Consider the following 14253-nt stretch of genomic DNA (forward strand, 5'->3'; position numbering starts at 1 on the left):
GCAGTAATGTGCCTGCTTAGCATCATCACACAGCTGAAATCCCACCTATATAATCTTATGTAAGATTTATAACCCCCACCGCTTAGCATAACTGCATAACTTCACATAACTTCATGAATAAACTGTGCCTGATTTCTTCTGCGTGAAGAATTGTGGAAAATTAAAGCGGAATTTCTATCAGTTATGCTAGTAGCACTTTATATTTTTATATACTTTATTTCTTTACTGAATGCATAATTGGAGTAACTGGCATTTGTTGTGCTTGGCAGCATTTTTCCTAAAATTGAAAGGACTTTCAAGGACACAAATGCAGATAAAAAAGATGAAAAAGAGATATCTTTACTAAGATACTGATTATAAAAACAAAAAAGAAATGGAGAATCATAAACAGAGATTAACAATACAGACTGGCAGACAGAACTAACTAAAGAGATACATGGTGCTAAGGCCTTAAAGGATAAGTTCACCTTTCATAACATGTTACATGTTACACCCATATTCGGGGTGTAACATGTAACATGTTATGAATGCACTGGTCCACGCACCTCCCTGATCCCCGCTGTGCCATCTAGAGGTTCTTCTCCACCCGCTAGCTGTCCAATTTTTTTTTTAAACGTGGCCATGCTGGACTCCACCCACCCAGCCGTATCACTCATTCACAGCACTATGTGAATGGAAAACGACAAGGTCCAGCAGCCTTTTTCAGTTGTTGGCTTGTAGTTTTCAATGAACAACCATGGTGCTGTGAGCTCTGTGGTAGTTTATGTAGCAGCTTCCTTGTACGAGGAAGCAGATACACTGAAAGGTCTGCAGGAGACCTGCATAGCATCAGCGATCTGATGATCACTAGTGCAATCCTTAACAGGCTCCTGCAAAAATAGTTTACCTGCAAAAAAAAAGTGCATTTATTATTTTTTCTGACAAGGTGAACTTATCCTTTAAAAGATAAGTTCACTTTTAGCAATACAACTATCTACCTTTTACATAAAAAAAGTGGAATTGCAATATTTTAATTTTGCTTGAAGATCGCTAAAATGCTGCCGTAAAGAGTGGAGTTCTGATTTAATCTGCACTGATATATACTGTTCATAGTGTATGTACTGTGGTCACTCAAATCTCACCAGCCTTCTGCCCTGTGTAAGGCCTTTGCAGTAGCTGACTACATCTGAATGGCTGTGGGATGTTTGGCTCCCATGCCTCATCTAAATAAGGCTACTCCCATCCTGGCATTTATATGGGCACTAGCTCCGCCCATTACATCACTACTGGAAGGCTTTGTCAAACGGGAGAGCTAACACCTAATTACATAATTCCCTATTACCACACTAATTTGGGACAGAGCCACCTAGTGGTAGACTAGCTACCTGCACCTGCTTACAAGCAGATGCTATTTTTTTACAGTTGATTAATGTAAAATCAAGACCTCTATATTTCCAAACAACCAAATACATCATAACTGTACTCATTCTCCACTCATCATTCAGTTTCAAGGGATCTTAAATATAGTGCATCCCCTGTAGGAGCATCTGGTGAATAGGGATCCCCCGCCCTGTACAGCCAGGCACATCAAATTTTCCACAGGCTCACTGAGACAGGAAACAGTACATGCAGCTTTGTTTTGTTTCTTTTATTTAGGGGTTAATAACTTGTATGGGGATAGGGGTGTTATGGGATCCCCACTTGACTGGAACAAAGTCTCTAAAGGGACACTTCACCTACATACACTCACTGTGTACACTCCTATTCCTCCAGCACATCACTTGCTTGCTGAAACACTCAGGCCCAGCTGAAACACTGTTTAGCGGGGATCTGACAGAGCACTCTGTCAGATCCAGCAAAAAGCCCATTACAGGCAGGGACCGCAGGCCCCTTTGTGTGTGTACAAAAGTGTCCAGCCACCTTCCTGTGGCTACTGATCCCAGCCCCCCCTCTTCAGGCAGTGCCTGTCCACCTGGCTGCAACTGCCCCTTTAACTAGCCCTCCTGGCTAATTTTCCCCAGTCCTACCAGACTGACTCTACAACCATCCCAGTCTACCACTACTAGTCCTCTCAGGCTGTCTTCAGTCCTCCCAGACTGTCTCTAACCCTCCAGCTCTCCAGCCACCCAGCTGTCTTCCTGGAGATTTCCTGGATGTGCTCGCTGGCTCCTGCTTTCCTCACACTTGTTCCCTTGCCTCTGGACAGGCCTCCTCCTTGTGTTTTCAGAGGATCTCTCTAGCACCTGAGCCTCAGGCCTGAGGTCACCCCCTAGACTAGGGGGCTACCCTCAATGGCCTCTGACAGCCTCCTCAGCAATCCATCTCCAGCTTCCACCCAAACTCACACTGCCCTTGCTGGCCTGAGCCAGAGTATTTAGGAGGTACCCTCTCCCAGCCAGTCAATTTGGCCGTGGATTGGGTAGGGCCCTTATTAATACTTCAGGCAGGTCCTCCTAACCTCCCTCCCATGCTTCTGCAAGTTTTTCCAAAATTCCAGTAAATAGAAAGAGTTACTAGAGGTTCTGCCTAATGAGTCATCCAGCCTCCTTGGATCACTCACCCTGGCCCAGATTCAAAACACAAGCCTGGCTGCTAGCCAAGCCTAAATTTATCTACATTACAAAAAAACTATGTACAATCTCAGTCTAGCACACTAGTGGGTGCTACATAAACAGCAATACAGAAAACAATATAATTGTCCAGCAATAAAAAAAATATTCTGCAGATACATAATGATTGTGACTGCTTAATCCCAACTACCTTGCCCAATATGAATCCTTAAATTACTATTTGCTGGCCATAATTGTATTTCAATGATTCACAGGGAGTACAAGGAGACCCTGGAGCATCTGGAGAGCGTGGGCCAAAGGGAGCCCCAGGAAGAACAGTAAGTACGGTATATCTTTTTTTACTCAGTTATTTATAATATGTTTAAGAAGAAGAAATGTCTAAGTATCTAAAGGTAACAAGTCACCCTATAATTTTGTAATCTAGAACAGTTTTAACTGATTGGTCTTTTAGCAAGTCATAAGCCTGTGTTTTAATAGCCTTCTCAGTGTTATATACTGACTGCAACAACCATGGAAGTGTACAAGCCGTATAATGATAGTACAGGGCTTGTTTCTTTGAATCTGTGCTCCATTCTTGCTTCTACTGTATATTAAAAACTCCAGTTCTGTGCTGCTGTTCTATATTCATTAGGACCTTAGGCTAAATTTGCTATATAAGTAATAATTATTGTAGGATTATGCTGACTTTATTATTTAAGTTTATTCTGTTAAAGTACACATCAGGCCAATAACAAATACTTTTCAACACATTGAATTATGATCACTGATTCTCGGTTTTATTAGATCATTCCCAATTTTAAAACCTAACTTCAACCTCAATATTTCTGACTTCATTGGGTTCAAACTTGTTTCAGATCGGTAACTTAGAAAGTACTGAAGTCACAGGGACAACAGCACAGGCAGGAAACCAACATTTTCAGATTAGGCTCTGGAATGTTTTTCTCCATATTTCAGAGCAAAATTCCTTTAAAAAGGCCCTACCCTTTAAAAAAAACAGTTGCAAGTTGAATGAATGCACAAACCTGCAGCAGCTCATAGATCCTTGCTCTAAAGATAATATCCTGCCAGTTCCATCAGGGAAAGCTTCATTACTTCCTGATACTGCTGAATCTTCCTATTGGTCAGTGATGCTGCCAATAATAGAGGTGGTCCAATAGGAATGTCAGGGGCACAAAGGGGCGGCAAGTGGTGACGCTAACTTGAAGTGCCAGAGCTTTGCCTCAGCATTTGGCTGTAACAGATAGTATTTGAAGGCTACTTCAGATATGTACAGGCAGCTCTAGATGCCTTTACTTTATACTCACAGCAGTTTTGTTTTTTTGTATTGACCAGTGCTCTTTAAGTCAGCACAGGAACAGCAGTATCTACAGCAATTCTTGTAGATTCTAATGTTTTAAAAAGCATCATCATCAAATTGTTAAAAAAGATCACAATTAAGTCATATTTTTTATGTACAGTATCTTTACATTCCAATGAAAGTTCAACTGCATTTAATTTTGAAAAGCTAGTTTGAGTGCTAGATTCAATTCCTGTATAAAAATGTTTTTGCTTTATTATAATATTAATATTTATAACTACAGGTAACTGCAGGTACAGGAAAACCTGGAGAGCCAGGACAACCAGGACCTCGTGGACGAAGGGTAACTTCCCATCATGATTAAGTCTTTCTATGCAGATTATCGAGGAGTATTATCATTTTAGGTTGTGCTTTGGAGGAAGGACCACTGAAAATGTGTTGATATCGCCTAATTAACATGCGAATGAAAAGTTTCATTACACACCTTATTTTAGACCTACTGACTTCGTCGCAGGCTCTCTGTGCAATGCAAGGTTCGCAGGGTGCTGCTCCCTCAAAAACTCTCGGCCTTGATACAAGCAGTGTACTGCCTCCTAGAAAGAAATTGTGCAAATATTAAAATCTCATGGATCAGTGTTAGTCTGGAGGAGTGGGCCAACCTAGGCAGGCTGCATATGCATGTAGATTGCCATAGGTAGATGCCTACATGTAATACTGAGCCGCCATAATTAAAAGACATAAAAATAAAATGTATGAAAAGTATGGGCCAGGGAGAGAAATGTTGGGGAAGAAAGAGTTAGATGATTCTGGAGGTCCTCTAGCCAGGAAATGAGGCAGTTAAATCAAACTTGCTGCAGCACCTAAAAGAAGCTCACAGTGTTCAGTGAAATCAGAGCAAGCTATTACAGCAGAGGAGAGGAGCATGTACAACAGTACAAGACTGAAGGTGAGGCTAGAGTCCAGCTTTAAGCATGTACATTGCTTTTACCGTAAGGAATCAGATAAGGATAAGGTAGATATGGGTGTATGGGAGCCCTTGGATACACTTCCTGGAGGGTCAGATGGTGGTGAGGTTACCAAAGATATACATACAGCAGTATGGTAAATTAGTAAAACCATGCAAAAAAATATGAATACGGGACAATAAAAAAACAGTGCATGTACTGTAATTAATAGAGTCCATACATCGCAGGAGTAGATCTAGTGATTAGGATCCCAATTAAACGTCACAATAATGTTACCCTGCTCTCAGAGTAAAAGACGGCTCTGGGTTCAAAAGAAAAGGAGAAAGAAGCTAATCTAAGTGTAGCGTTTAAAACAAGCGGGTTTATTGGAGGTAATAAAAGCAAGCGGGTTGATGTGAGTGTATTACCTCCAATAAACCCGCTTGTTTTTAATACTACGCTCAAATTGGCACCGCTTCTTTCTCCTTTTTGCAAGGATAAAGATGACCTCACAGGAGAATCAATTGTCATATGAATTGGTATTATTATTATTATTATTATTTTTATTGTTATAGCATATGAATGGTTCTGGGGCAGGTATACCACAATTCTATCTTTTTCCAGTTATTATTAATATGAATTTGAATATTTGTTCCTTTTACTAAATTGCATTTAAAATAAATGCTTTCTTTTTATTTGTGTTTACTTTCAGGGAAGAAAGGGGGATAAAGGTCAAACTGAACAATCGGTATGTACTGCTTATAGATACTAAGTTGTTCAAACATTTTTTAGACTAGCACTATATATTACATTGCAATGCACTATCAGGGGTAGGCAACCTTCCAGAGGTTGAGATCTATCTGAACAACACAAAGGAAAACAATGATTCTTGAGGGAAGGGGGGGGGGGGGGTTGGGGTTTATTAGGTGATGTCCTTTAATTAAAAAACAAAACAAAAAACTATCAAGCTTCCAATAAAAATAAGGTATGAAGAACACACAGTGTGTCACAGTAGTGTTCTCTGCCCCCCTTCACACCCCCCCCCCCCCCCACAGTAGTGTCTTCTGCCCCTTTACATCACCCTGTCCTCTGCCCCCCTTCTCCCCCATAGCAGGGTCCTCTGACCCATTCACATCACCCTCCCGCTGTAGTGTCCTTTGCCCCCCCATAGCAGTGTTCTCTGCTCTCCTCCCCCCACAGTAATGTTCTGTACCCCCCAATGCAGTGTCCTCTGTCCCCTTCCCATCCTCCCACTGTAGTGTCCTCTGTCCCCCTCCCCCAAGAATAGTGTCCTGTACACCCCAATGCAGTGTCCTCTGCCCCCTTCACATCAGCCTCCCCTCCCCCATCTGTAGTGTCCTCTGACCCCCCTTCCCCCACGGTAGTGTCCTGTACCCCCCAAAGCAGTGTCCTCTGTCCCCTTTACCTCACCCCCATATTGTCCTCTGCCCCCTTTCTACCCAGTAGTGTCCTGTATCCCTAAGGCAGTGTCCTCTGTCCCTTCATTTCACCCCTGTCCACTGTAGTGTACCCCCCCCCCCCCCATAGCAGTGTCCTCTTCTTCCTACAAATTGTCCTCTGCTTCCCCATTCCACACAGCAGTGTCATCTGTCCATTTATCATAACAATCCCCCCCACTGGAGTGTTCCATATCCCGTATTTTTCTAGGGGATACACATGACTCTTTGTCTAATGCTATCTCGCTTATTAACTATTTTGGTACATTCTCAGGGTTTAATAAAAATTGGGACAAGTCCCTAATTATGCCTATTGATCCGATGGATTCAATACAGATGGAGCTCTCACACCAAAAGCATCAGATGAAATATGTTCAGCTATTTAAATATCTAGGTGTGATAATTACTCCAAATGCTAAGGATTACCGTATATACTCGAGTATAGGCCGACCCGAATATAAGCCGAGGCCCCCAATTTACCCCCAAAAAAACTGGCAAACTTATTGACTCGTGTATAAGCCGAGGGTGAGACATGCCTGTCCATCCCTGTGTGTGTGTCCGTCCATCCCTGTGTGTCCGTCCATCCCTGTGTGTCCGTCCATCCCTGTGTGTCCGTCCATCCATCCCTGTGTGTGTGTGTGTCCATCCATCCATCCATCCCTGTGTGTGTGTGTCTCCATCCATCCATCCATCCATCCCTGTGTGTGTGTGTGTCTCCATCCATCCATCCATCCATCCCTGTGTGTGTGTGTCTCCATCCATCCATCCATCCCTGTGTGTGTGTGTATCCATCCATCCCTGTGTGTGTGTGTGTCTCCATCCATCCATCCATCCGTGTGTGTGTGTCTCCATCCGTGTGTGTGTGTGTGTGTGTGTATGTGTGTGTGTGTGTGTGTGTGTGTGTGTCCAGCCTACCTGCACCTACACCCGCAGCAGATCGCAAAACGCAGTGCGGAAATGAATAGGGTTTGCAGTGTTAGCTGCATGGCAATATAGTGTGAACCAGGGCTGAGGACCCATTCACTTTGGCAGGGAAAAGGGAATAGTTGAGTCGCAGATTTATTCCCGCTGGCCACCCACACAGAGAAGACCATCCAGCAGCCACTTTGCGTCATAGCCACGACAAAAATCCCATCATGTTTAGTGGGCAGTACAGGTGTGTGTGTGTGTGTGTGTGTGTCCAGCCTACCTGTGTCCCGAGCCTTTGTCCCGAGCCTCCGTCCCGTGTCGTGCCTTGCCTTGCCTTCGTCTCGTCCCGTCCCGTCCCGTCCCGTGCCGTGCCTTGCCTTGCCTCCGTCCCGTGCCCTCTTCGTCGGCGGCCATTGTAAAATTCAAAAGCCGCGCCTCCTCCTTCGCCTGTGATAGGCGGAACACTGAATTTCCCAGCAGCCTGTGTTCCGCCTATCACGGACGTCGTATCATCCTCGTCCGTAGTACGAGGATGAGACGATGCCCGTGATAGGCGGAACACAGGCTGCTGGGAAATTCAGTGTTCCGCCTATCACAGGCGAAGGCGGAGCCGGAGGCGCAGCTTTTGAATCATAGAATGGCCGCTGTCTGTCTGCTCGACACGCTGATCGAGCGGGCAGACAGCGATGACTCGAGTATAAGCCGAGGGGGGCACTTTCAGCCTCAAAAAAGAGGCTGAAAATCTCGGCTTATACTCGAGTATATACGGTATATAGATAAAAACTTGCTTCCTCTTTTAGGTAAATTTAGGCAACAAAGTAAAACTTGGAGCAAATTCCCAAACGATAATAGGGAGAGCAAATCTGGTGAAGATGGTATGGCTCCCGTAATTATTATTTTTATTACACAATTCCCCAGTTTGGTTGACATGAAAATTGTTTAGAACAATAGATTCAACCTTTAGAGATCACATATGGAAACATGGTAAACCAAGAATAAAATTAGAAACCCTGCAACAGGCAAAAGATAGAGGGGGATTGGCAGTTCCTAATTCAAGATTAAATTTCATAGCAGCTCAACTTCAACACTGGTGTGGTTGGGAGGAATTAGATAATATAAATCCCATACAGAATATAGTAATGACTCAGTTTAAACCACTACCCTTAGTACAGCGAATTGTATCCCATGGATTCTACGAGAATAGAAAATTTCCAACCTTTTATTTAATTCACAAACTGTGGGAGACAATACACATGCTTACCCAGCATAAGGGTTATACAAAACATATGCCAATATGGGAGAATTACTGCTTACCTGAGCTGAATAAAATACCAGAATTTTTGGGATGGAAAAGGGCTGGGTTAACTGTTCTTTATCAATTATTTGAAGGGGATACTTTACTACCCTTTAATATTCTGAAGGAGAGGTTCCAATTATCAAAAAGCTATTTCTATCAGTATCTTCAGATACGGCATGCTTTACAAAGTCAAGCCCTAACATTCCAACTACAATATACGGTAATCCATCAGAGATATTAATGAAAGCCACTTCAACACGGCTTATTAAAAGAGGATTAATAGGAGACATATATCATATATTATTAAATACAGTGAAGGCAGAAGGACAAGCTAAAAGTCTTATTCATTGGCAAAAGGACCTGAGTGATCTTAGTGAAGATGAATGGACTTGTGTTATGGAGACTTTACCTAAGGTATCTATATCACCTTGCCAGCAATTGTCCCAGCTTTTTATTCTACATAGAATCCATTACATTCCACAAAAATTATACGCATGGGGAAATTACACTTCGCCTTTGTATCCGCGATGTTTAGTATCTAATGACTCCCTTATCCATATGCTATGGCGCTGTCCTAAGCTCCATAGATATTAGGAGAAGGTGTTTTTGACCTTGAATACAATATCATGGACATAACTAATAAATACCCCTAAATTATCACTACTGGAAATAATCCCAGATGGAATCTTAACAGTAGAGATGCATATAATGTGGACTAGATCTCTTTACATAGCTCGCAAACTTATTCTACAAAATTGGACCACTAATACCCCTCCAATCCATAAACAATGGGGTAATAAAATAAACTTTATTTTAAAAAAAGAGAGACTAGCATATAAACATTGAGGAACATCCCAAAAATGTATTAAAATCTGGAGATATTGGCTGAATACAAGCAATTCAATGTATGATGGCTAGTGTGGTGGAGGTGGGGATGAGGATGAGGAGAGTGAACTATAGTAGATTAAGTTGATGAGTAGAGCATAATTTAGTTTCTTTGAAAAATAACATATAGATGTAAGTTTGGTGTTGTTTTGTCCTGTAAGCGTATTTGATGTTGGTTTATGGAGATATTATTATATTTGTTGCTGACTTCTTGGACCTATCTGTATAATAAGAAGAGATGATGGTAAATCTTATAACTTTCTAAATATAGTGTATTCTTGTTTAAAAATAATGCTTTATATCTCTTTATTTTTTTTTTGTATGGAATAAGCATGTTAAAAAAAAAAAAAAAAGATTGTAATGGTGTTCCGTATCTCTCCTCCACCAGTATCTCCTTTGTCCCCTTCACATCAGCCCCTTCCTACCTGCCAGTGTGTGTGTGCAGCAGAGTGGAGATCAGGAGACAGCATAGTGCTGGGTGGAAGCTGCCAGAGGAGCTGCTGGATTGGGAGCTGCCGGAGTTAACATTTCATAATAACCAGCTGGTGATTAGTTGCTAGGACCACCTAGCAATCATTCACTGAGGTAGCTCCTGCCCTCCATTCAGCACTATGATGTCTCACGCTCTCTGGTCTGCAGAGAACATGAGAAAGGCGGAGGCTGGAGAGAAGCAGAGCCATGGTCACGATCCACCTGTCGCCTTCCCGCGGTCGACCGCGTTCGATGGCTTGCCAACCCCCGCATGTAGATTATTTATCTCCTGTGTTGGGACCCTGGGGCTGATATCTTTAAACACAGGTAATTTATTTGTCAGTGCAGGGGATCACAGCCGCAGGAAAGGTAAGTAAGCCAGGACCTATTTGCCTAAGACAAATATTCCAGCATTGAAAGCTAACCTAATCCTTAAATTTAAAAAGCCACATATATTGACACATTAAAGAAAAATTTACTATGTTGGAGCCAGATTAAACAGCTATGTCTGGACCAACAATTCTGGTATGGATTTCATAAAACTGAAATGACCTGATAAATACTGGAAACAGCCAATCATAGCTAGCAGAACTATATATTAATAAAGTGCTAAATTACACTTGATGCTTGTATAAGCTTGCAATATTTTACTTGATTTCTGCTAGATGAGGATCAGCAGTGGAACAGCTGTACTGTAGGCCAACAATGTTTTCAGTTTATGGGGTTCCTGCCAAGTTAATTGTATCATACATAAAGATCAGTGTACTGAGACATCTGTGCTTTATTTCTGACAATGGTTTGTGAGACATTTCTACAAGATTTGGAAAGCTGTGTTTGAATTGTAAATTGGATCTACACAGCGGTGTGCTCAAGATTACAGGTGTCAGATAATATGGAACAATACCTTCAACTACAGAAGGCACACACTTCTCTGTGCGAGGCCAGTTGTAGGTCCTTAATTTAATGACAGTACTGGTAAAATACATTCATTGCATATCTATTGACAGCTAGATAGAATTGAGCTATGTCTACGTGACAGTGGGAGAGGTCCCAGCACCTGACCCATAGCTACAATAAATAGACTATTAGGTTACAAGGGGGCTTTGTGCAGCTGCACAGTCTACCCCTGATCTTAAAAGAAACCTTTACTTTGATCAATACAAAAGATTATAAAAATATGTGTAAGGGCCTAAAAAAGCTAAAGGGTACAGTACTTTTTTTTTCACCATCCCCAAGGGACCACCTGAATATTGTGGTAATGGACAGCCAACTATTCTGCCCTTATTATAATCTGCAATCATAATCTGCAACTGATTAGCATAGGCTGTATATTTTCTGAGAAGAATAATACAAAATATATAAAAAAAGCCATGTTTTTATAATATGTGTTCTTTATCTGTATGGATATAGAACACATATTGGTGTAAAAATAATTGCTATCACCTCATGCTTTTTCCTGATATAATACATACATCACAGTACAGAACAGTGTAGACACTAACTGCTGTAAGCTAATAATAATGTCATAGCTTTTAGTACTTTCATTTTTAACATTTGCCTTTGCAAACCAAAAAGTGACCTAATGTGTCAAGCCTCCAGTTTAATGATTGCCATCATTCAGGATCTTGAGGTCCTTTGCAATATATTTTATGAAGACAGGTTAGGTCTGTAAATGTTCAAAATATGGCAACCAACCAAGAAACATAAATGCAGGTGCCCTAAGAACACAGAAAACTGTTTCTCAGTTTCAGATTTCAATAATTCCTACAAGATGTTCCAATGTTTCTGTTAATTTAGGCGTTGGAATTCATAAAAACCCATATGAGTCCCTCCTAACTCTGCAACAGGAAGACTGTATGACATTAAAATTCTAGCGTTTATTTTCAAACAACGGCGGCCAGAACATGATATTCCACGATATTCAATGATTCCATGATATTCAAATATAACACAGGTCAAAAACAAAATGTTCTGGTATCTAATAAATGAAAAGATGGCATCTACATTAGGAGTTGCCATGAAAATCATTAGGAAAAACTGGATACCACGTATAGCCCATTACTTACTGAATTAATCATTCCTTACTAACTATATAGCATTTGCCCATTTTTGGTATCCACTGGAACGACTTAGGTTGGAAGAGTTGTTTCATACCAGGGTCTTCCTTTACCCCCTCCCCCTCCTTTCACCTCTATCCCTCCCCCCCTCTGTTTTCTATTTACAACCTTTCCATTTTCTCCTGGTTATTACTACTCTAATTTTCTCTTTCTTTGAAAACTATATTGGCTTACTTGCCCACACACTCTTATGGAAGTATACGCAGGTGAATATGCTGCTATAGATGTCTAGTCAGTTGTTGTGGACATGGGAGTTTTTTTTCAGACATTACTGAATTGTCCATACTATTTTAAATTCACAATGAATTATCATTATAACTTGACTCTGAAATTGTGCTATTTATCTGCGATGTTACACCCATTACACACACTTCCTTATTCGGCATTGTTACAATATGTGGCTATATTGTAATTTAAAAATGTTTAATAAAAATGATTGAAACTAAAGTAAAAATTAAATTCTGCCTGCAAAATAAAGAGTACCTTTTTTTACTGCTCATGCCATAGATCTTCAATCCCTTGAAATGCTAAGTCTGCTAAAGGATATCAGCATTAAACCCTTTTGTTGCATTCTGTGATTTCTTCCACTGGGCAACTTCCCTTTGTGTGGTTCCTGCTGTCAGCTCCTATGTCACTCTGGATGTAGAGCCAGAGAGAAGTAACCAAGGAGGGCAGAGGGAGGCCAAGCATCCGACACTCCTCAAACTGTCAGATGCTGAAGGACCTTCAGCAAGCAAAGATTGGTGGTGTGGATGGCAGGGAGGACTTTTCTTTAATTTAGTGACAGAGTAGCTTTATGGCCAGACAATCAGCCATGTGTAATGTTAGTTAACATGTGGTATATGTGTGTTGCCAATTAATCCAAATTATTATTATTATAGAGGATTTATATAGCGCCAACAGTTTGCGCAGAGCTTTACAACTTGAGGGCAGACAGTACGCTTGCAATACAAATTAATACAGGAGGGATCCGAGGGACCTGCTCATTAGAGCTTACAAGAAGGGAGGGTCAAGTAGAACAAAAGGTAATAACTGTGCGGGGGAGCTGATGAAGAAAATGAAAATACAGTTGTACAACCTGTGGTTGCAAGAAAGAAATTCGCTCCATATATGACCGGCCTAAGAGGCCCGTCCTTACGATTAGTGTCGGACAGCAATTAGACTGACCCCAGAATATAACTTGAGGGCATAGCTCACTAAAGCAATGACAATTGCTAGCAAAGTCAAAGCCTCAAATAAAGCTGTGACAAAATGTCACAGAGCAGGTGGGTCGGTGTTCAACTCTTCTTAGCTGAATCTCCTTAGGTCAGTGGGACGTGCCTCAGAGTAACCTTTTCCAGGGTTCAGGTTCACCCTATACCTCACATAATTGTAAACAATCGTGATGTAATGTCATGTTTCCATCAGTCAAGGCTTCCTTACCCACATGGATTCACATTACTGAGACAATATTGGTGGGAGTTGAAGACAGGATTGTGAAATACTATCCTAGCTGTGGTTTTAACTACATTTTTTTCTGTTTACTGCGCAGCCATGTGAACTGATTGACTTTATCCGCCAGACATGCCGTAAGTATAAATCGACTGTATATCTGATTGTCATTATGTTGAGTTATGCATATGTGTCTCCATGCAATTGTCTTACCAGGTTACTATTTAATAACATGATATAATTGAATGATATGAGCCTAATTTACTAATGGTTACTTGACTATATTGGTGTCAGTAGTGTATTTAGGTTTTGTACTGCCCAAGGCCTTACTAAACTCGTGCACCCCCTAATTTAAATATGACCCACCCCTTCCTGTCAAGGCCACACCCCTTGATGTTTAAGACCCGCCCTGAAATTTTAGACTGGGGACACCAATTCTGAGGGCCTGGGGGGGGCAATGGAGTCCCTTAATTTGCATATATCTCCTCTTACTTCCTGTTTGGCCATGCGGCAGGAAGTAAAGGGAAATTTCTGCAATGGGACAGGGATGGTAAAAAATAAACTGACAGGGACTTATAACCCTCCCTTATTCTATCCAAAATGAAAGAGTTGCTTATAGTTCTACTTTAAGCACAAATTTCTGATAATTTTATGGAGAGGACTAAGAAGATATAACCATGCCTATGGTGAAGCAGAAAACATATAGCACAGTGAGGAAGGTTTGTGGTCTAGGATGAGAGAATAGTCAAAATTAGAAGCGCCCCCCCCCCCCCCCCACAGTTGCGGAATGCCAGCCGCCCACATACTGAAAGCAGTGAGGCCGCTTTATGGGGGCACTAGACTAATTTGCCTCTCACCCCAGTCCACCCCATAAGACTGGTGCTACACTAACAGTG

At 41.5% G+C, this 14253-nt stretch overlaps 1 protein-coding gene across 1 annotated transcript in view; it reads left to right on the top strand.

The window, feature by feature from the left end:
* Positions 1–14253, top strand: part of LOC143996451 (collagen alpha-6(VI) chain-like) — a 357097-nt gene that overhangs the window by 319132 nt on the left and 23712 nt on the right. The window contains exons 30-33 of the mRNA XM_077491501.1: positions 2804–2866; positions 4130–4189; positions 5503–5538; positions 13458–13494. Coding sequence (XP_077347627.1) covers positions 2804–2866; positions 4130–4189; positions 5503–5538; positions 13458–13494 — 196 coding nt within the window. The remainder of the gene's footprint in view (positions 1–2803; positions 2867–4129; positions 4190–5502; positions 5539–13457; positions 13495–14253) is intronic.

The sequence above is a fragment of the Lithobates pipiens genome, unplaced genomic scaffold, assembly GCF_037356315.1.
Source record: "Lithobates pipiens isolate NorthernLeopardFrog02 unplaced genomic scaffold, aLitPip1_a1.2 Scaffold_19, whole genome shotgun sequence".
Classification (NCBI taxonomy): domain Eukaryota; kingdom Metazoa; phylum Chordata; class Amphibia; order Anura; family Ranidae; genus Lithobates; species Lithobates pipiens.